General features: G+C 52.7%; 1 protein-coding gene across 4 annotated transcripts in view; it reads left to right on the top strand.

Annotated features, from left to right (window-relative positions):
* SCHIP1 (schwannomin interacting protein 1) overlaps window positions 1-21447 on the top strand; it is a 65581-nt gene that overhangs the window by 29360 nt on the left and 14774 nt on the right. Inside the window, exon 1 of one of the 4 annotated variants that reach the window (XM_069024292.1) lies at window positions 19067-19238. The exons of the other annotated variants lie outside the window; for them this stretch is intronic. Coding sequence (XP_068880393.1) covers window positions 19209-19238 — 30 coding nt within the window. The 5' untranslated portion in view covers window positions 19067-19208. Of the gene's footprint in view, window positions 1-19066; window positions 19239-21447 lie in introns of those variants that run through there. 4 annotated transcript variants of the gene reach the window in all.

The following is a 21447-nucleotide window of genomic DNA, read 5'->3' as shown; positions in this document are numbered from 1 at the left end:
GGGCGCGGATGGAGGGTGGAGCGGGGGATTGGGTTTGGGCTGCTGGGATCCCACCTGGAGGGATGCTGCCAGGGCTGGCGGCTCCAGCAGGGGGATGTGGAGGTGCTGGAGAGAGGCCAGAGGAGGCCACGGAGATGCTCCGAGGGCTGGAGCCCCTCTGCTCTGGGAGAGCTGGGGGTGTTCACCTGGAGAAGGGAAGGATCCGGGGAGAAGCTCAGAGTCCCTCCAGGGCCTAAAGGGGCTCCAGGAGAGCTGCAAAGGGACTGGGGACAAGGCATGGAGGGACAGGACACAGGGAATGGCTTTAAGCTGCAGGATGGTAGACGTAGATTGGATATCGGGAATGAATCCTTCCCTGTGAGGGTGGGCAGGCCCTGGCACAGGGTGCCCAGAGCAGCTGTGGCTGCCCCTGGATCCCTGGCAGTGCCCAAGGCCAGGTTGGACGGGGCTGGGAGCAACCTGGGACAGTGGAAGGTGTCCCTGCCCGTGGCAGGGAATGAGATGAGCTTTAATGTCCCTTCTACCCCAAACCATTCCTTGATTCTCAACTTTCCCGGAGCATCCTCGGGCACTAGTGGGTCTGGTTCCCTGCTGCTCCAGGGATGTGGCAGGGGCTGGTGCCTGTTCCCAGCAGGAGCGAGGTGCCACCACCAGGCTGTGTCAGAGCCGGGTCCCTTTAGCGAGGCCAAGGAATATCAGCTTTTCCCAGGCTGGGAGCGGTGCCAGGCTGGCGCTGTGCTGCCCTTTCCTGAGGGAAAGAATCTCTCCCAAGGAGCCGGTGTCAGCCAGAATGAACCCCCCAGCGCTGTTTTACAGAAACCCCTGGAAACTGTGGCGTGATCCCATTATTTCGGGTGGTTTGGGAATTGCACAGAACTTCTGAGCCGCAGTGATGTGAGAGGAACAAGCACTGCAGACACGCCGGTGACACGGCAGGGCTGAGGCTCTTCCATAATGTATGAATTCCAAAGGAATCCACCAAATCTCTCCTGGAAGCTCTGCAGGAGCCTTTGGAAGGCTGATAAATGCTGTGTGCCTCACCAGCCCTACCCCGTGGCCTTGCCTCTGGCACACAGGATTTTTTTTCCATGATTTTTTTTTGGTATTTAAAAGGCATTCCATGCCCTAACTTCCTGTGAAGTCACCTCGCTCAGGGAGGTGGGGATTTCCCCCTGAATCCTTGAATTACAACTAATTGGTGACAAATCTGGGTGGGTGCTGGGCAGGATGAGTAAGCTGAGGAATGAGTGGGACTGCTGCCATGCAGGGATGCTTTTTTCCAAAGCCTGAACGCTGGAGCCTCAGTGCCTTGAGGAACTGACAGGTAACAGCTTTAATTACAGTCATTTGTGCAGGAACTCAGCCTGGAAAAAGGGAAAAAAAAAAAACCACCAAACCCCCCCACACACCTCATTTTTGTGGTTTGGGAGCTGATTTCCCCAGCATTATCTGCTCAACTCTGCTGGCACTGCTGGAAACTCTTTGCCTCCAGGCATGAGCTTAACCAGGTGAGCTGTCACCGAAGGAATTCTACCCCTGTCAGGATTTTCCTCCTCCATGCTCCCATTCCCTCCTACAAGCACAGAGGAATTCGGGCTGCCTCATGCCCTGACTAGTCCTGTGGAGAGTCTCGTGCTGTGCAGATCCCGGGCTGGAATGAGCCTGTATGGATGCTCCAGTGTGGGCATGGATGAGCCAGGACATGGAGAGCATCTCCCGTGGCTGGGGCTGAGCTCCAGGTCTCTTTGCTTCCCACAGCTGGAGTTTTCTCCTCTGCAGATGTGACTTTTCCAGTGTTTGTGGCCCTGGAGAGACTTTCCTCAACTCCCCAGCTGTCCTGGAGGCACCTTTGCTCCAGGATTCCCCTTCCCTTGGCTCCCAGGGAGGAGGAGGAGGTGTTCCAGCTCTGCTCCTTCCACTTCCCACCTGGATCAAAGGAAAAGGGCTGCTGGCAGCAGCCCAGCCCCTGCTGGGCAGGGACATTTCCCCTCCTGGCTGGCTGGGAAGCAGGGTTTGATGTCCCCATGTCACCTCCTGTCCCTCCCTGACGGTGTCTGCGGCACCCAGCATGTCCCACGAGCTGCGTGGACCCAAAGCCTTCAAGGCTGAACCAGAATGAAGTGAAAATCCCTCTTTTGATTTTTGTTTTCCCTGCCCTTGACATTCCCCCGCGGTTCAGTGTTTATAACAAAGCCCTGCCTTGCCCTGCTGGGAGCCCAAGTGTTTGTAAACATGGGAATCATGGAGAGAAGGCAGCCAGGAAGCAAATACAGGGAAGATGGACTGGATTGCTCCAACTGCTAGCAGGATATCTCAGGAAAAGGGAATTTCCAGTAGGATAGGCCTTGGCTGGGGCAGGGAATCAGGGTGGGATGTGAAAGCAGCTTGGAGTGGAGGTGTTTTCTAGGCTGGTTGCTGTTCCCGGGAATCCAGAGAGGTGTTCCATTGAGATGGTTTTATGCAGATGATTGATGAGGATGATTAAAATCGAGTACTTTCTGCTGGCAGGACCTGTGTTCTATTGGGGTTTACCTTGCCCCAAGGCAAGGTGGGGCAGGGGTCACCACGGGGACAGGAGTGACCCATCAGGGGTCGGTCTGGGCTCAGCTTTGCGGCTCCCTGGGGCTGTGCTCCTTTCCATCAGATCCCTCCCTGCTCCATCCCTCTTCCCTGGCCCTGGCTGAGCATCCCGACCTGGATTCAGGAATTTCTGCTGATCCCATGCCCTTGCAAGCCCACACTGACTGTGCTGAGGCCTTGCTGAGGGACATGGATCGTGCTGGAGTCACAGGAGAAGGAAATTCCCACTCCTAAGGAAGCTCTATCATGGTTTTAGGAGGTTTTCCCAGCCAGGAAGGTCTGGGCTGGAATGCAAGGAGGGAATGCTGCAGCTGGACTAAATAAAAAGTGTAAGTGATGAGGGACCTTTGGTCCCATCCATAGGTGCAGAGATGTGCCCCGAGTTCCTGGGAAGGCTGGAAAAGAGAATATTAATGCCACGGGAAGGGCTGTTGTTCAGCTTCCAGGTGGGATTACATGGCACAGACGGGAAGTGAGGGCCAGGGCTGCTCCCTCAGGGTGAAGGTGCCTGAGAAACTCCTACCAGGAAATTTGGGAAGGATTTGGCAGCTTCTGCTTGGCACTGAGAGAACCCCAGGCCCAGTGGGGTGGGATGGCCATGGATGTGTCCATCCTGGATATTCCATGTCCGTGGGCAGGTTGTGTGGGGTGGCTGGAATGCCCCCAGCTCTGTGATGCCCTCTGGGAGGGTCCCGTGGGCCAGGTGGGCAGAGGATGTCTAGAAATGGAGAATATTCCCTTCTTTCCCCCAAATAAGGGTGGGTTTGGAGCTGCTTTCAGTGGACGAGGTCCCACCAAGCCTGGTGGGCTGTATCAGATGACTCCTGAGTTTTCTGGACTCCACCTAAGAGGAGAGACATCTTTCCTGGAGGCACCTGGTGCTCGGAAGGTTCCTACGGAGATGCTTGGCTCAATCTCCTCCCCCAGCTGCAGGAAGCCACCCCCTCCCAGTTTTTAATTTTTCCTCCTTTCCTCAACCCCTGGTTGCATCCAGAGTGGCACCAAATGTGCCATGGGATGATTTATGGCCCTTAGGAGCCATGGAGGTGCCGGGGAAGCGGCGAGGCTCCGCTTGCCGTGCCTCTAATGGCTCGAATCAAATCCAAATCAGACTTAATGGCTTTAATATTCCTCCCATCGCCTCTCTGAGGATGGGAATTGCAATCAATGGGATGGATTGGCTGGGAGGAATATCTGCAAATCCTGGAGTCAATTAAAGCAACACTCGCAGGAGGGGAAGTGGCTTGGGCAGAGACTTGGCTGTGACAGGCTGGGCAGGGAGGGAGGGAGGGAATTGCTGAAGGAATTTTGCTGCCCACAAGGCTTAGTGCTGCTAAAAGCTCATCCCTGCAGCTTCCAGGACTTCTGCAGGAGCCTTTCAGGTAGAGAAGGATGTGCTGGAGTCTCTGTTTTACCTTTTCATCCCTGGAATGTTCCTGCCTGTGCTGTCAGACAGATCGATGCCGCCTATCCCGTCCCTGTGGCGGTGAATCCAAGGGATCACACATCTGCCCAGGTGCTTGGACTCCTGCATTCCCAGTGTGTCAGGAAGTTAAATTTGTGTCCTTCTGACTGCTTTGGTCCTCCAGGCTGCCCTGAGCCTCTGGAGGTGGGCACGGTGCTCCTGCTTCCATCAGAGCTGTTCCATCGGTGTCCGGCTGCCCACAGAGCACCTTGGGAACGACCCTGAAGGGCAACAAAGAGCATCCAGAGGCCTGAATTCACCTTGGGGAGGCTGGAAAAGTTTCAGCTCTGTGTTTGAGAGCAGCTGGAAACCTCCTGGGAGTGTTCAAAAAGCGTGGAAGTGGCACTTGGGGATGTGGTTTAACCGTGAACACGATGGTGGTGGATTAATGTTTGGATTTGATGGTCTTAGAGGGCTTTCCCAACCTTAATGATTCCATGAAAAGACTTCAACCCAGGATATTCCAGAAGCTGTAGGATGGAATTTAGCATGGACCATGTGAATACCTCTTTCTTCTGCCTGTGTCTCTCGGAAAATTTGAAACTTTATTCAAAGCAGGGGCTAAAATCTTGAAATAAGTTAATAATTGGCCACGGGCAGGGATCTGACTTTCATGGATCAGAGCAGCCAGAATGGAAGGAGAAATGTATGGAGCAGCTTGGCAAGAGGGAGGAGAGGAGTGGAGCCAGCAGGTGCTTGTTTGAGCCATATGGAAGTGTTGGTGCAGCAGGATTTTCAGGAATGTGGGCTGGGATCAAGCCCAGACCTTTGGTGTAAAGCCTTGATCCACCTTGGAGCTCTGTCCCAAACATTCAGGAGCAAATATTGGCTTGGAGGTTGTCTGTGGGTTGGTTCTCACTTCAGCTAAGCAATAATTGCTCGATCGAGCCGGCCCAAAGTGCAGGATCCCTCCTCCCCAGGGATGTGGTGTTGTCTGGGATGGGAGTGTTGGGAGCAGGGAACAGCCAGGGATTAACACCTGGAAGGAATTTTTCCAGCCAGGAGCTGTCAGTGTGGGAATTTCTGCTTTCCAGAATCCGCCTTGGGGCTTGCAGGAAATTTCATTTCTGTCATTGCTCAGGCAGACCTTCCCTGTCCACCCGGCACCTCCTGTCCCTGCTGCACCTGAGCACTGAACTCCTCACCTGGAAAAGGGAAAGTCAGGATCAGGGAGGTTCTCCAGGGCACCTAATTTGTTGTGAGGTGTTGACATGGAAAAGTGTGGAAAAAGCTTTAATTCCAGTCAAAACACGGCTTTGTTCCAGGGATGGAATGATCCATCCCTGCTGCTGGTGGAGCAGGAGAGCCCTGGACTTTGGCCGCTTCCCACCCAGCTCAAAGGTTGGCTGGGAGATTCCTGGTCCTGCCCCAGTGAGCAGTGCCATTCCCTTGGGAAAACATCCGTAGGAATTACCAAACTGGTGGTAATTCCATAGATTGGAGGGATGTGGCCTTGCTGCTTCCAAACCCGGGCCAGGCAAAACTGCAAGGATTCATAATCCTGAGGGAAAACTTGATTCCCACTGCTTTCCATGAAGGAAGTGCCAAACACAAGGGAGAACAGCCTGTGGGTTCTGTGGGGATGGATGATTCTCCTTTATCCCAGTGCTGCTATAATGTGAATTCCTCCAGGTGATGGATCCCAGTCGGCTGGTGAGTGAATGCTTCCTGTGGGATGTGGAAAAGCTGGAAAAGTTGGACTTTTCTAGCACTAATGGTGGAGCAGGCAGCAGTAAATCTCCCTTTAATGTGACGCTGAGGGATCATATCCATGATCCGGCTCTGTAAAACCAGTAAGTTTGTTATAAATGAGTATTTTTGGTGTTTGGGAATCACAAGTAGGAAATCCAAAAGATTTCCAAGGAGAGGAGCGAGCCTTTATGCCAGGCAAAGTTTGGAATATCTCATCACATTGTTTTTTAAAAGAGGGAGATTCTGGAGCCCTGCACCCCTCCCCTAATCCTTCAAATTCCCACTTGAACCAAAGTGTCTCAGGTTGGAATAGCAGCAGGCAGCAGGAATTTTGATTTCCTGGGATAATAATTATGTACTTAGGCAAATATTCCTCGCTTATTAAGTGGGATAAATGCAAGGCAGGGGGGGTCTAATTCTCACAACAGCCCTGTGCTGTGCAAAACCTGTGATTTTTCCTATGGATGCTCTGCCTGTGGGATGGGGTGTCTGGAACACCTGGAGCTGTGGAAAATTCAGATGCACGTGGAGGGAGAAATTGCAGGCAGAAGATATTTAAAAACCAGAGGAAAAGGGGTTTTTCAACCCAAACCATGTTGAAGATCTGCTGAGGAGCACTGGAAAGCCAGGATTGTCCTGACTCCAAAATTCCAGGGACCTCTGAGAGGTTCTAAATATTCTAAATGATTTAAATATTTCTTAAATATTCAAAGATTTGTTTAAATATTCTAAATAATGCTCCAAATGCCCCCAAACCCTTCAGAGTGTGTTTCTGTGAGCAACAGGATTGCCTTAGCAGTGATAAGAGCAGCAGGAATTGTGATTTATTTCCTTCTTCCTCTCTGCCTGGATTTAAGGTGGTTTGGATTTAACTGGTTGGAAAATCAGGTGCAGCACTTGATTATTTTATAAAGTTTGGGGAAAAACTGGGAAGAAGTTGCTCAAAGCATCATTTTTCCTACTCCTAACAGCAAAAAATCAGGAAGATGAATACTGGTGACATCAGTTTGTGTCCCCGTCTCCTCAGGATGTGGCTCAGCCCAAGGGAGCTTCAAGGGAGCTCAGTTTTAGTGGGAAAAATGGGCTTTTTTGAGGGGAAAACCTTTTGTAAGGATACATAAAATCCCAGTGTTAATTCCCCAGAGTTGGCTGTAATCCCCACTGGGAGGAAATGGGATTTCCCAGTGCCTCACTGTAGGTGTTAATTTTACTTTATAAAAGTGAAGCTGTTTAAAATAATCCCGTCCTCTGCTCAGTTCGGTGTTTTCCAAGGCTGGACACCGTGATCCCGGAATTCCTGTGGAATGCTGGGCACAGTGACACTGCTGAGGGGGCTGAGGAGAAGCAGAGTTTGGTGTATTTAGGCTCTTCGATCCCAAATAATTCAGCTTTTGTGTGAGCTTTTCTTTAGTCAGAACTAAGAAGATTTAAAAATCTCTCTTCCAGCTCTCGCTCTGAAATCAATCCTGCTCCAGCAGAGCACCCATGGATTCAGTGGAAAACGATTTTCCCTCTTCCAATTATCCTTTCACATGAGGTGCTCCATAATCCCTCTGTCCCTGGAGGTTTTCCAGCTTTTCCAAGCCCTCGGATCATTTTGGGGCACCTCATCTTTCCCTGTGGAGTCGTTTGCGTCACGGCAGTGGGAGATCTTATTTATAGCCCCCATCTGGGAGTGCAGCTCCGTGATCTATAGATCTCCTTTAACGAGAAAATCACACCCAGGGCCATTTATTCCTGCTGCTTCCTCTGGAAATCCGAGAGGAAATAGGATTTCCAAGGAAAGAGAAAGAGAAGTGCCAGGCTGAGATTTAATCCTCTCCCTGGTAGAGGCAACGTTCAAAAAGAAAAGAGAACTCTGCTGAAGCGCTGAATTCTTTATGCACACAAAAGCTGCTGGCGCGTGTGGCCCGTGGGGAATCCAAATGCTTTTAGTGAGTTATTAAAAATTGAATCCAAACTTTTTATTCCGTGTAATTCCTAGATTGGATTTATTAAAGAGGGATTTGGGGAAATAGCAGCATTCTGAACCAGGGTCATGTTCTTCTCTGGCTCCTTGGCCTGGGAGGTGTTTGATGATCAACTGTTCTTAGTAGTTAAGAAAAAAAATAATTCTGGGAATCATTTTTCCATCTGGAATTCCCTCTGTTTTGCATTTGCATTAATGCATAATATCGAGGCTCTTTGCATTTTTCCTGGCACATTGCAGCTGGCCTTTCCTTTCTTCTGCTGCTTTCTCATCTATTATTTCTTAGTTTAAAAGCACAAAGGCAACTTTCAGCTGTGCCTTGCAAAGATCCAAGAAGCCTTTTCCTGGGAAAAGGAATCCCAGCTTGTGACTTCCCTAGGCTGACCTGGGAGCTCTTGGGAGCAGCAGGGAAACATCCTGCTGGGAAACACCTCCAGGACCTTTTCCAAGTGTCTGTTGCTGGGAAGGGTAGAGTAGGTGAAAAGCAGGATGTGCTCCTGAAAACCTTGGATACAGCCTTGACCCCCTCTTCTCCTGGGATTCCTTTAAATCCATCCTCCAGTGACCAAATTGGCCAATATTTCCGATATATTAATAATATTTAAACAGCTCAAAATAGGTGCTCAGAGCTCAGCCAGCCCTTCTCCCTGCTCAAAGGCTGCAGGAATTATGCCTATTCCCGGGAAATCCCAATCCAGACTGTCCATAAATGACATGGATGAGGGTTTCCCACATTTTACACCTGCCCCTGTGTGCCATATTCCATATAAATAAATATGTTTTGCTTGATATAAGATGCAAGGTGAGTTTTGGCAGTGCTGTTCCCCATCCCATCCCTCTGGCATGGAGCAGGAATGTGTGTTATTCCCAGGAAACTGTGCTGCTGTTTCAGGATAATTCTGGTGCTCCATTTCCAATCCCTCCTTCCTTGTTATCCACACATTTCATACTCCTGGAAAGACTGGGATGCAGAATTGGAATTGCTGCTACTAAGGAGAGATCCTGCAGCATCCAAAAACAATTCCAGGGGCTTCCACAGCCGGGCAGGGGAACGCTGGAGGCCTTTGGGAATGCTGGAGGCCTTTGGGAGTTCTGGAGGCCTTTGGGAACGCTGGAGGCCTTTGGGAATGCTGGAGGCCTTTGGGAACGCTGGAGGCCTTTGGGAATGCTGGAGCTTAGAGCCAGCGCTGCCTGGAGGATCCCACACTCTACTTAAGGCCCTGTTAATGGCTTTTAATTACTCTGGGGTTTGTGTTGGACCAAACAAAACCCAAAACAAACCGGAGTAGGTTGAGGCCTGGATCCAACCTCGAAGCTTTTCATGCCTTGATTCCCAAGAGAATCCCAGGGATGAGGTGTCAGTGAGGCAGCAGCTGCAGCTTTAGGAAGAGAATTTTTGCTGGTTACAGGAATAGGATATGGAGGGAAATCTGTAAACATGTGGGGAAATAACAGTTCACTGGAAAATAAACTTTCCCCAGGGAAAGCCACCAGCAGTATCCAATGCCTTGGACATGCTGCTGCTGTTTCCGGCATGGAGATGAAAATTCCTTGGAGAAGCAGAGCGCTCCTGTGCTCCCCAACACAGCAGGGAGGTTTATTTTGTCCCTTAGAGCTGGAATTCCCTGCTGTAGCACCCAGTCTTCCCACTGCCATCTCCCTTTCCTCCCATGCCTCAGGGATTGGGTGTCCCCTGTTCCCTTTCTCCATTTTCTCCTGGAAATCCAGCTGTGCCAGTGGTTTCAGGCAGAGCCAGCCTCAGCTCCAGCACAGCCTGAGCCACACCAGACAATGTCCTACATCCCAGGGGAACATGGAGAAACAGTGGGGCTGGAGTGTGTCCAGGGAAGGGGATGGGGTTGGGAAGGGGCTGGAGCCCCAGGAGGGGCTGAGGGAGCTGGAAAGGGGCTGAGCCTGGAGCAAAGGAGGCTCAGGGGGGACCTTGTGGCTCTGCACAAGTCCCTGACAGGAGGGGGCAGCCGGGGGGGTCGGGCTCTGCTGCCAGGGAACAGGGACAGGAGGAGAGGGAACGGCCTCAAGTTGCACCAGAGAAGTTGGATATTGGGAAAATTCCTTCCTGGGAAGCATTGTCCAGCCCTGGCACAGCTGCCCAGGAGTCCCCATCCTTGGGCAGATTTAACAGCCCTGTGGATGTGGCACTTGGGACGTGGGGCAGCGGTGGCCTTGGCAGAGCTGGGAATGGTTGGACTCTATGGTCTGAGAGGGCTTTTCTAACCCAAACAATTCCATGGTCGATGGCTGTGAGCAAACAACCACAATTTTGAAGTTTCCAAACCAGGGCTCCTGCCTAGCTGCTGCTCCCGTTTCCTGTTAAAATTCCATTTATTATCCCTCTGCTCCGGGCTGGCAGCTCCCGGTAGAAGTGATGGAGAGAGAAGCTGTGAGCAGAGACACAACCCCTGCTCCGAGGCTTTTCTTTGCATGGGCAGCTTCTCCTCAGCTCCTTTTGTGCTGACAATTTGGGAGAGTCCAGAAATCCGAGCCCTAATTCCTCTGGAGGAGTCGTCTGAGGCCAGAAACAGCCTCTGCTTAATGGCATGGCCAGAGCTGGTGCCAACACCTGATTGCTGAGGAGATCCTGAGGCTGTGGAAAAACATCCCTGGGCTTGTTTGCAGGAATGGGGCTTTTTCTTTGACGGAGGGGTCGAATGGGGGATTTAATTCCCTGGAATGAAATGGAGAAGTCCAACATGACATGAAACGCAGAGGGATGGAGCACCTGCAGGGGCTGCAGTGGGGCCAGGGAGGGGTTTATGTGCAGCAGTCCCTCTTTTTGCCCTATATTTGACTTTTCAGTTGTCTTCACGAGTGTTCCAAGCCTTTTTTCACTGCTTAATTCCCATTATTTGAACTTGAAAATGATCCTGGAGTAGTGCACGGGGCTGGGACACAATGTTGGTTCTGCTGGAAAAGGGCTTGGAGCAAGGATCTCTGCCCTGCAGGAATGTAATGCTCAGGGAAGCTCAGCAGACAGCCTCTGGCATGGGAACAATCGGGAATTCTCTGCCTTTTGCCCTCGGGAACAAGGAGTTACCGTGTGCAAGTGCAGCCTGGGGTGATGGGATGCTCCTGGGGTGCTCATGCTTCCAGGTGTTTTCAGCACTCCCAGGAATTTTCACGTTTGAAGCTGCAGGTCAGGCTGTGGTGTTCCTTTGTGTTTATATGATACAAGCAGGGAATGGTTTGGGATGGAAGGGACCTTAAATCCCATCCCATTCCATGGGCAGGGACACCCTCCCCTATCCATCCCTGCTCCAAGCCCCATCCATCCCTGGATCCAGGGGTCCAGGGGCAACCACAGCTTCTCTGGGCACCCTGTGCCAAGGCCTCACAGGGAGGAATTTCCTCCTTCCTAATCCCTCTGTTGTCCTGTGACTTCATCCCAGGATAAAACTTACACCTTATCCTTAGTGCTCATCCCAATGCATCCTCCAGGAGCGAGCTCTGCCTTTCCTGGGCATTCCTGCCACCAGAAACTCCACGGCTCAACTCAAAGGCTCGATCTGGTGGTGTAAATGGAAAAAAAAAAAAATCCCAAATCCAACCTCCAATAACCCCCTCGCGTGTCTGTCTGGAAAAACTGGCCCGGTTCCAGCAGACACCTTAGAATGAACCACCCGGGATCTCCACCCTGTGGAAAGACTCCAGGAAAACCAGGCGCTGAAGGAGCAGGAAAAGCTGCAGGCTGTCGGAGCAGGAATGAAAGAATGCCTGAGGTAGAACACGAGAGGGGAAAAAAAGGAGATTGAAGAGAGCAGAGTTGTTTTCTTGCTCTTATATGGTGCTGCTGTGCCACCAGCAGCTCCCTCGCTCCATGACTAATGAGGCTCAGCTGGGATCCACCCTTGCTTATCCTGTTATTTTTAGCTTTCTCCAGCCTCCTGCTCGCCGTGCCTGCCCTGTCTTATTTGAAATACTGAGTTTGCAACCCGGCAGCCTCCCTCGGGGGCCAGAAATGGGATTTCTTATCCCTGAGGGAATTATTTTTGGAGTCGGCAGCGACACCCATTGAAGAGGAGTCACCTTTGTGACCCCGGCAGCTCCAGACAAGAGGATTCATTTTTTTTTCCCTTTTTTCAGTGACCCTGGGGTTGGGAGGCAAACTCCAAAAACTCATCTTTGCATCCACTTTTTAAAGGCTGGAAATTGAAAATAAACCTGAAGCAAGAGCAGGGCTTTATTCAGCCCAGGACAGCAGGGATTATATGGAAATGTCACTGGGGTGGGAGCAGGTACAGAAATCCCACATCCTCCACTTAGCAACCCTTCAGTTCCTGGTCTGGAGCCAAAAGCCATTTCTGGATGGAACATGAAGCCCTTTGAATTGTGGCAAAATCCCTGGAACTGCAGGCTGAGCTGATTTAAATCCAGGGGATTAATTAATTAATTAATTAATCCCGAGTGTGGGGTGTCCAATGGGCTGCACCTCATTTATCCAGCCACACAAACCAAGCTGTGCTTGCTCCATCCTTCCCAAATTCCCTGATCCCAGCAGTGGCAGGGCTGGAACCTCTCGGATTTGGGTGCATATTTTAAGGAGGCCCCTCAAAAAGAGTGGATTTCTGCCAAAACCTTGGAGTTATGGACATCAGCCTTTGGAGATGAGGGAAAAATCCCCTTCTATTTCTGTCCTGACCATGACTCAGAGGAAGATTTGTCCCTGCAAAGTCACTCCTTTTTTGAGGAGGCATTTACAGGCTGCTGCCATCACCTGTTGGGCTCAGGACATTCCTATTTTTGGTGTTTAAAAAGACAAGTTTTCATTCCTCACCGAATTTGTAGTGTGCTGTGTTTGTTTTTTCAGCCTGCAAGCCCCAGTGCTGGGCTTTTCCCACCCCTTTTGCAATTAAAATTACAAAATAAAGCCAGAAAGAAATGAGGCCTCTCAGCTGCTGCCTCCAGGAAGCACAAAGGGAAGAGGAAAGGATGGATGGGCTGGGGGTGATAGCAGTGGGATAATCCCATCCTCATCCCCATTCCCAGATTTTGCCCTCTGGCTCAGTGCTTGGTTGTAATTAATAACTGGAATTTTGTGGTTGGATAAATGCAGGTGCAGCCCATTGGACACCTCACACTCAGGATTAATTAATTAATTAGTCCCCTGGATTTAAATCAGTTCAGTTCCCTCTGACTGCATGGCCAGCCTGCAATTCCAGGGATTTTGCCACAATTCAAAGAGCTTTGTATTCCATCCAGAAATATTCCCCAGACCAAGAACTGAAGGGTTGAGTAGGGAACATGAAATTTCTGCTTGTGCTTCCAATCCAGCAAGGTTTCCACACAATTCCTGCTGTCCCACCCTGGCCTTCATTCTCAGGGAAAATCCCTTGTTGGGCCATTTTTGCCCTCTTGGAAAAACTCCATTAATTCCTCTCCCTGCTGCTGTTTTAGTGGGGCTGGGAACAATTCCATACTTTTCAAATATCTTTTCAAATATAGCAAATTTATATTGGAAAAAGGAAAACAAACCAAATAAATGGGAGAGAAGGGATAGGGAAATCTGCCTGGGAGCTGCAGGACAAGCCTGGATGTGCTGCCCATGGATTGGAGCAGGGCTGATAAAAACTTCTCCTAAATTTGTTATCAGAAATCAGATGAGGGGGTCACTTATGGGTCGCTTTTAATGCTTTGGGGCTATTCTGGATCAATATGGATACAGCTGAAACTTTGGGAATCTTTTCCAGATGGGTTTGGGGGTGGATGGGTGCATCCTTCTGGTGCCAGCATCCCTCACCCAGCCCAGCTTGGAGCAGACAATGGGATTTGGAGGCAGAGTTGTTTCCCCTAATGGCAGCGGGGCCATGCTGGGTGTGGATGTCCCGGCTGGCAGTGCCAGGATGCTCCTGGCAAAGGCACAGGGATGAGCTCGGGCACAGCTGCTCCAGGCAGGGGCACACTGGGATCCTCGGGGACTGGGAATTCTGAGGGAACAGCTGTCCCTGCTCTGGGCTGGGGGAGGTTTGATTTGGGTTCAGCTCAGGCAGATCCCACCCAGCCCGATCCCTCTGTTTTCCGGGAACGTCAGGTCTGCACTGTCTGTGTGTGCCAGCCAAAACTGGGGAAAATTGTTTGTAGCTGATGAGATTTGCTACAAATCCTCTCCCAGATTGTGCTGCAGAGCGAGGAATATTTGGATTTGTGGATGCTCAGACAAAACCTGATTTCTCTGCTAAAAAGCCCATGTTCTCCATAGATTCTGCAGGCTGGGAATGCTGCAATTCCAAAAGAACCGCTGATTCCTAACAATAGAAATAAATCAAATTGCAAGGAGGCAGCTGGAGCCTCTCTGGTGCTGTCTCCCCACACTCCTGAAGTGCTGGAGATAAAGTGATGGACACAGGGAATGGTTTGGGTGGGAAGGAATTTAAAGGTTATCCAGTCCCACCCTCCACCATAGGGACACCTTCCACTATCCCAGGGTGCTCCCAGCCCTGTCCAATCTCTCCTTGGACACTTCCAGGGATGGGGCATCCTCAGGGAAATCCATTCCAGGGCCTCACCATCCTCACAGGGAAGAATTCCTTCCAGTATCCCACCTAACCCTGGCACTGGGAAGCCATTCCCTGTGTCCTGTCCCTCCATCCCTTGTCCCCAGTCCCTCTCCAGCTCTCCTGGAGCCCCTTTAGGCACTGGAAGGGGCTCTGAGGTTTCCTGGGATCCTTCCCTTCTCCATTCCCAGCAGTGAATCCTTGGTAGGTTCAGCCCTCACCATCAGAGCTCCTCGAAATTCCCTTTTAAGCACTTCTGATCCAGCTCATAAATTGTCCAACTGAAACGAAGCCTGTGTGGTACCACTGAGCCTCCCTGGATGGCTTCCATGGAAAAATCTGCTTGTTTTCCATATGTTTGGTGGCTTTTATATCACTGGAGAGTTATAAATACTTGGGCGGCTTCAGTGAGTGCCTGCAATTCCCTGGGAAGCGTTTGACATGGGAGGAATTGGGATGGGAAATTGCTGTATCCTTCTGTTCTGGGTTTTTAGGGAAGGGAAAATCCTGGTTTGGTTGTGTGTTTTTATCCCAAATCAATCTCTGATGCTTTGGGGGGGGGGGGGGGGGGGTGTAAAGGTGCTGCTTGGAAAGGACTCCAGAAAATTCCAGGGAAAAGGGCATAGAAAAGGGAAGGACGTTGGATCCTTAACCCATTGGAGGTTTATCCCCTCCTGGAGCACAGTAACACATCCAAAAGGATGGAAAACCCCTCGGCGTCCTCTTCCTTAAATAAAGAAGGAATAGTGCAGAGCATTATCCATGGATGTAATCCAAACAAATACTCCCCTTTCCAAGCAGATGTCGAGTATTAACTGATTAAAAATAATCGCTTTTTTCTTTATTTTTCTTGCTGGATTTAAAGCTAGGGAAAGCTTTAGCTGGGCTTAAAGAGGAGCTAAATCCCTCACTCCCAGGAAATCATCAGCAAATCGAGCTGAAATCCCGGGATGCTGGATATAATTCCTGCTTCCAAACAAGCTTGCTGTGCTTGGGAAGCCTTTGGGAGCCCAGCAGGACCCTCCTGGCGTGCTGGGGGGGCTGGACTGGGGCTTGTTCCCTGTCTCTGCCTCTGATGGGTGTTCTCCCTGAGGATCATCATCCCAGAGAATTCCATGGAGCTGCTCCAGAGCTGGAGCCAGGCTGGGAGAGCTGGAGGTGCTCACCTGGAGAGGAGAAGGCTCCAGGGAGAGCTCCGAGCCCCTTGCAGGGCCTAAAGGGGCTCCAGGAGAGCTGGAGAGGGACTGGGGACAAGACACGGAGGGACAGGACCCAGGGAATGGCTTCCCAGTGCCAGAGGGCAGGGCTGGATGGGAGATTGGGAAGGAATTCCTGGCTGGGAGGGTGCTGAGGCCCTGGAATGGATTTCCCCGAGGATGCCCTTGGATCCCTGGCAGTGCCCAAGGCCATCTTGGACAGGGTTTGGAGCAGCCAGGGACAGTGGAAGGTGTCCCTGCCCATGGCAGGGGGTGGAACTGGGTGAGCTTTAAATTCCTTCCAACCCGACCCATTCCACGATCCTGCAATTCTCTGAAAATTGGGACAAAACACATTCCCAGGTCCTCAGCTCCTCCCTGATTTTCACCTGCTCCAAGATCCAGCTGCGTATTTATTTTGGGATTAAAAAAAACAAACCCCAAACATTAATTGAGCCTGGCTTTTGTATCAGCCGAGTGGGTTGGCCGACACCAGCCTGGAAAATAAACCTTCCCACCTGATAAGGCCCCTCTGGGAATGCCTGTGGGCAGGAAAGCATTCCTGGTGTTTCCAGCAGGAATTCCACGTCTGGGCTGCCTTGCTGCTGCTGCTGCTCCTGCTTTTCCCCCTCCCCGTTCCCAAGCTTTGGGATGATGCCCTTGCAGCTGGGGGGGATCAGGCGCAGAGCACGACACGGGTGTGGAAAAAGAAATGTGTGGGACAGAGGGAAATGCCAAACGCGTCGGGAAAAGGGCTGGACGTGAGTAATAACCCGGTATCCTTCCCTTCCCTTCCTCCCACGGCTGCCCTCGGTTCCAGGCGCTGGCAATGGGAGGGATCGGCTTCCCTGCCCAGCGTTATTCCTTTGAAGGAGCGTTTTCCCCAGCGGGAATGAGGATGGGAGAGCCGATAACCTCCCGGTGCTCCTCCCTCCGCCCTGTTAATGATTTCCTTGGAGCTGCGGCAGCCAGGGAGAGCAGAAAGCCTGGGAATTTCCTGCCTGCCTTTGCCACCTCAGGCTGTTGGAGAGGGACAAGGTTTGGGATGTGCCAGGGGCCTCCTGTGAGCTTAAGAAAGGGAAAAAAAGTACCTAAAAATGTGAGCACAGAAGCAGAAATTCTATGTTTCCCCCCAGAACTGGGGACACCAGGTGTTTCCTCCTTCTGTAGAGGGATAATTAAGGAAATTCCATTGTTTCACTGGAAGAATTTGAGTGCCTGGTAAAGCTGAGCTTTCTGTCTCTGCGTGTCCGTGGGCAGTGATGTGCTGCCTGTGCCGTGGGATGGAATTCCCGGTGTCCTGAGGCCCTGGGGACATCCAGGAATCAGGTCTGGCTCATTCCTGGTGCCCACCCCACCTCCAGGACAGCCCCTGCCTGGAACAGCACCTTCCCAATCCCTCTGGACGAGCCCTGGAGGGGTTTGAAGGGAAGGGTTTCACTCCAGTGTTGTGTCAGACCCTCTGGAGATGTTCTCCAGGGACTTCTGAGCTACACATTCCTAGTCCAGAGCTGGTCTTGGGGAAAACTTAGGGAAAACTTGTCTGGATCATCTCCCAGGTGGTACCAGACACCCTCAGTTAGGGGGTGCCTCGCTAAGAAATGCAAAGCAGGCAGGGCAGGTATTCCCTGGGTTTCTTTTCCCAGCTGAGAAGGGGCTGTTAGGGGTCCCAGAGGTTTTCCTGGAGCTTCCCACTGGGTTGTGGCTCCATGGAAAGCAGCAGCCTGTGCTCATCCTTCACCCTGGAGCATCGTTTCCTGTTGACCCACCTGGAAAACTGCCAGGAGCCTTTCCCTCGGTTTAATCCCTCTCTGCTTTAATCATTACCTGCCTGCCCATCTCGCTCCTGCCGGGGAATGCAAATGGAGCCGGAGCAGAGGAGCAAATCCAGAGGTCGAGGATAATTCCCAGCCTTTTCCACCTCCACGGCTGGCTCCATGTCCTGGGGGGAAAAGAGCCTGGCTGGGAACAGGTGGCTCTCCTGCAGCAGGTGACTGTGGCTCTCTCTGGGATCATTTTTCCAAAGGGAAAAGCTGTTGATTCCTGAGGGGGGATCCCCCTGTGCCAGCCCAGCCCTGGGAGTGGGGAGGCTGGCACCAAGCTCTGAGGCACCACTGGAATGGTGGCTTCGCAGCCTGTGGGAAGAGGGAGGGAATTTGGGGAGTTTTCCTGAGAGTAAATGGAATTTGAGTTTGTGTAATGCAGGGAGCTGCTTTTAGCCTGCCACAGATCCTCCTCCAAACAAAGCCAAGGTTACGCAGTAAATTGCGGAGCGGGGCTGGTTTATTTTGATGAATTTTTATTTTGATGTCTGCTTGAATGGGATTCTCTGCAGAGCCAGGAAAAACCAAGGATGACTTCACCCTCTCTTAAAAATTTATGCAGAATATATTAATTTTTTCTTTTTAAATGAAGTATCTTTATTTTTTTTCAAGCTGTGCTGCTGCAGGGGAGAGAGAGCACTGGGGAGGAGGGTCTGGGGGCTCTCTCCACCCATGCCCCAGCTGCACAGCGACTCCAGGGATTCTCCATCCATCCTCCCACAGCTGCTCCAGCCTGTCTGTGCTGGTGGGAAGCTGGGAAAGCTGGGGCAGGGAGATGATCCCACAAAGGCCTTTTTTTTTTCTAGAGGCACATCTGGTGTGGGGAATCAAATCCAAGCTGCCCTGAGCAAGTGTTCCTGGATTTCAGTCATGTGAATCCTTGAACAGCTGGGCCTAGGAGCAGGATAAATCCCCGTTTGCTGAAGGAAAGGAGGGGAGGCATGGAATTTCTACTGTTCCCTGCCTGGCTGGGGGTGCCCAGGGCATGGTGTGAGCCCGAGCTGTGACCCCACCGTGCCCCTTGGATGAGCTTCTTTCCGGACAAAACAGGGATTGAAAATGACATTTTGTGTGTCCTCGCCCTCCAGCCATGGCTAGGGCCAGACTCTTGTAAATGAGGGGATGTTTGGGTTCATGTTGTGGTTGGAAAAGACCTCCGAGATCACCCAGTCCAACCCCAATGCCTGCTAAACCACATTCCCAAGTGCCCCGTCCACTCGTTTTTTGAACCCTTCCAGGGATGTGACTCCACCACAGCCTCTTCCAATGCCTAACCCATCCTTCAGTGCAGGAATTTCGCCTGAAATCCAACCTGAGCCTCCCTCCCCTGGCGCAACTTTCGGCCTTTCCCCCGTGTCCTCTGGCTCTCCCTGCCCCAAGCCGGGCCGGGTGGGGCCGGGGCCAGGTGGGCGCTGGGGCAGAGCTCCGCTCCCTCCCTGCCGGCTGCACGAGGTAAAAATAACCGGGAATGTAGGGCAGAGCCTCTCCCAGCAGTTCCCGCGCGGGATTTCCGAGGCAGCAGGCACAAGGAAGGTGTCCGGAGCTGTTATCTCAGGGCTGGCTGGTTTTGGGTGCCTCGGGGCCGCGCTCCATCCTCCTCCGGGCCGGTCCCGGGGGGCTCGGGGGGGCTGGAACTGCGGCTGCCGCAGCATCGCCGGGGCCGGGGGAGCCTCCCCGTGCCCAGTGGGGGTTTGAGGGATTTTTTCCCCCCTCCTGGAGCGGAGCGCGGCCGCAGCGGCCCCGCCCGGAGCCCCGCGCGGAGCGGGCGGAGGCGGCCCCGGCCCGGCCCCCCCGAGCTCCCGGGGCCGCCGCTGCGCAGGCGGAGCAGCGCGGCCGCATCCATCTTCCCGGGCTGCCTCCTCCTCCTGCCTTCTCCCCATCCTCCTCCTCCCCATCCTCCTCCTTCTACCCCGCCGGGGCCGCGGCGGCTGCGGGCGCTGCCGGCGGGGCGGCGGCGGCGGATGATGCACCGAGATGGTTCACCAGGAAAACTGCTCCTACCAGGTAAGGGGCCAGAGCGGCCTGGCGCCCAGCCCCGGGCAGCCCCGGGCAGCCCCGGGCCACCCCCGGCCGGAGCCAGCCCCGGTGTGTGGCACCCCCGGGGGATGCGGCAGCGCGGGGCCGCCGCTTCGGGCTCGCACCGAGCACCCCGGGGCTGGGCAGGCAGAGCAGCCCCGGGGCTTTTGTGCTCGCCATGTGATGCTCGGAGGCGCAGCGGGGCCGGGGATGCGCTGCCCACATCCCGCTGCCTGCCCGGGCCGCGCTGCCCGCATCCCTCTGCCTGCATCCCGCTGCTCTCCTGCCGGGATAAAGCCGCTCCCTGGAAGCGAGAGAGCCGCGGGATCGCGCTCCCGGAGCTGCCGCAGCACAGGGATGTCTGGTTTAGAGCATTTCCTGCGCTTCCCACATTTCACGAGTGCGAGAGCTGCCCCGCAGGATGGTGATTCACAGGCTGCGGTCTGCTCGTGGCTCCGCAGGAGCTGGGGATGGGGGTGTTTGTGAGCATCCGTCACGGCCGCCCCCGTCCCCCGGGGGTCCCCGTGTTTGGGGAACATCGCGATTATTTTAGTGGCCAAAATGAGAGCTGGGCTGGGCTGGGGTTGTGGCTTCATTTTCCTCTGAAGAGAGGATGGGTGCTGTGGGTGCACCTGCACGGGAAGCATCTCACTGGGGGCTCAGTGGCGCTTTTAGGGGCTCAGTGGCGCTTTTAGGGGTTCGATGGCTCATTTGGGGGCTCGATGGCTCATTTGGGGGCTCGATGGCACAGGCGGATTATTAAATGCACCAACATCTGTCCCTCTGGCACGGCGATGCTGAGAAATGCCTTTGCCTACGTGCAGTGAGGGTGTTTTGGAAAACCCCCATTCCCAAACATTCCCAGAGCTGGACCCTCAGCAAGCAGGGCCTTGCCCGGACCAGCTCCCCATCCTTGTTTTTCCTCCATTCCCGTGTTTAATTCCAACTTCAGGCCGTGTTTTCCAACAGAATATTTCAGATGCAAAATACCTCATGAAGGGAAAAGATATGAATCAGACAGAAGAGTTGAAAGGATTTTTCACAGAATGTTTTCAGTCCAGCAATTCTGGAAGGGAATTTCCATTTTCGGGAAAAAATATCCTGGGGATTTTTTCCTTTTTTTCCCCAGCCTTTTGATTTCCCGGCAGCTCCGAGCCTGTTGCTCTGGACAGCCGGGATAAATGGTGCCATTGTTTGGGAGCAGCGGATGTTTTCCCAGCATACTCAGGAACGCACGGGTTAAAGGTTGGGCATTGTCTCCCGGCTGGAAGCGGCTCCGGGGGGTGGGATGATGATGGTGATGATGATGATGGTGATGGTGATGATGATGCCGAGCTGCGGCACAGGCCTGGCCTAAAATCCCTGGGTGTTACTGCGACAGTGCTGCCGCCTTTCCCTGCTTCCATCCCCTGCTTGTTTATGGATCGGTGCCCTCCAAACCCATAAATATTAGAAGGAAACCAGCCAGAAAGCAGGCAAATCTTAAGAAGAAAACATGCAGGGAAACATCTTTTCAATTTAAATCTGTTCCCAAACCTTCCTAGGGTGCTGCAGAGATTAAGAGCAACCCCAGCCCCCTCGCAACCCCATTAACCCGAAGGCCGAGCTTTAATCCTTTTGTGGATGGCAGTCCCGGGGTTTGGGATCACACTGGAAGGCAGCAATGATGGGATTTTGGTGGCTGCCCGCGGGAGGGGGTGGCAGTGTTTAATCTGCTCTGCTCCCTCCTCACACCCCTTTTTTGGAGCTGTTAAAGGAACTAAAAATAAATCAAAGAGAGGAACAAGCCAGCGCCTGGGAAAACTTGAAAAGGGGTTTGTTTTGAAGGATTCTGGCAGGAAAACTCTGACGTGCCCAGGTCATGGCTGGGTCACCAAATCCGTGGCAGGGAGGGAGCTGGGAATGGGGCAGGTGCTGAGGAAGAGGAGGAAATTCCTGTCGTGTGCCATTCCTTGCCTCAAATCCCTGATTCCCCCAGAAATGGGCTGGGAAATGCAGGTGGCCCTGGGCTCTGCTGGGGTTCAGATGTGGCTGAGTCAGGTGAATTCCTTGAATTTAGGCCGGACCCTCCATGGTCTGGAGGTCCCAGCATCTGTCGTCTTTTCCACAGATGCATCCTGGAATCCGGCTGGATGCTGATCCATGCCATGGATTTTTCCCTTCGTTTTGTTTCTTTTCCTATTTATTCCAGTTTATT

The sequence above is a fragment of the Aphelocoma coerulescens genome, chromosome 9, assembly GCF_041296385.1.
Source record: "Aphelocoma coerulescens isolate FSJ_1873_10779 chromosome 9, UR_Acoe_1.0, whole genome shotgun sequence".
NCBI classification, from domain to species: Eukaryota; Metazoa; Chordata; class Aves; order Passeriformes; family Corvidae; genus Aphelocoma; species Aphelocoma coerulescens.
Note: the sequence above shows the minus strand (reverse complement) of the source record. Positions and strands in the feature narration are given on the sequence as shown.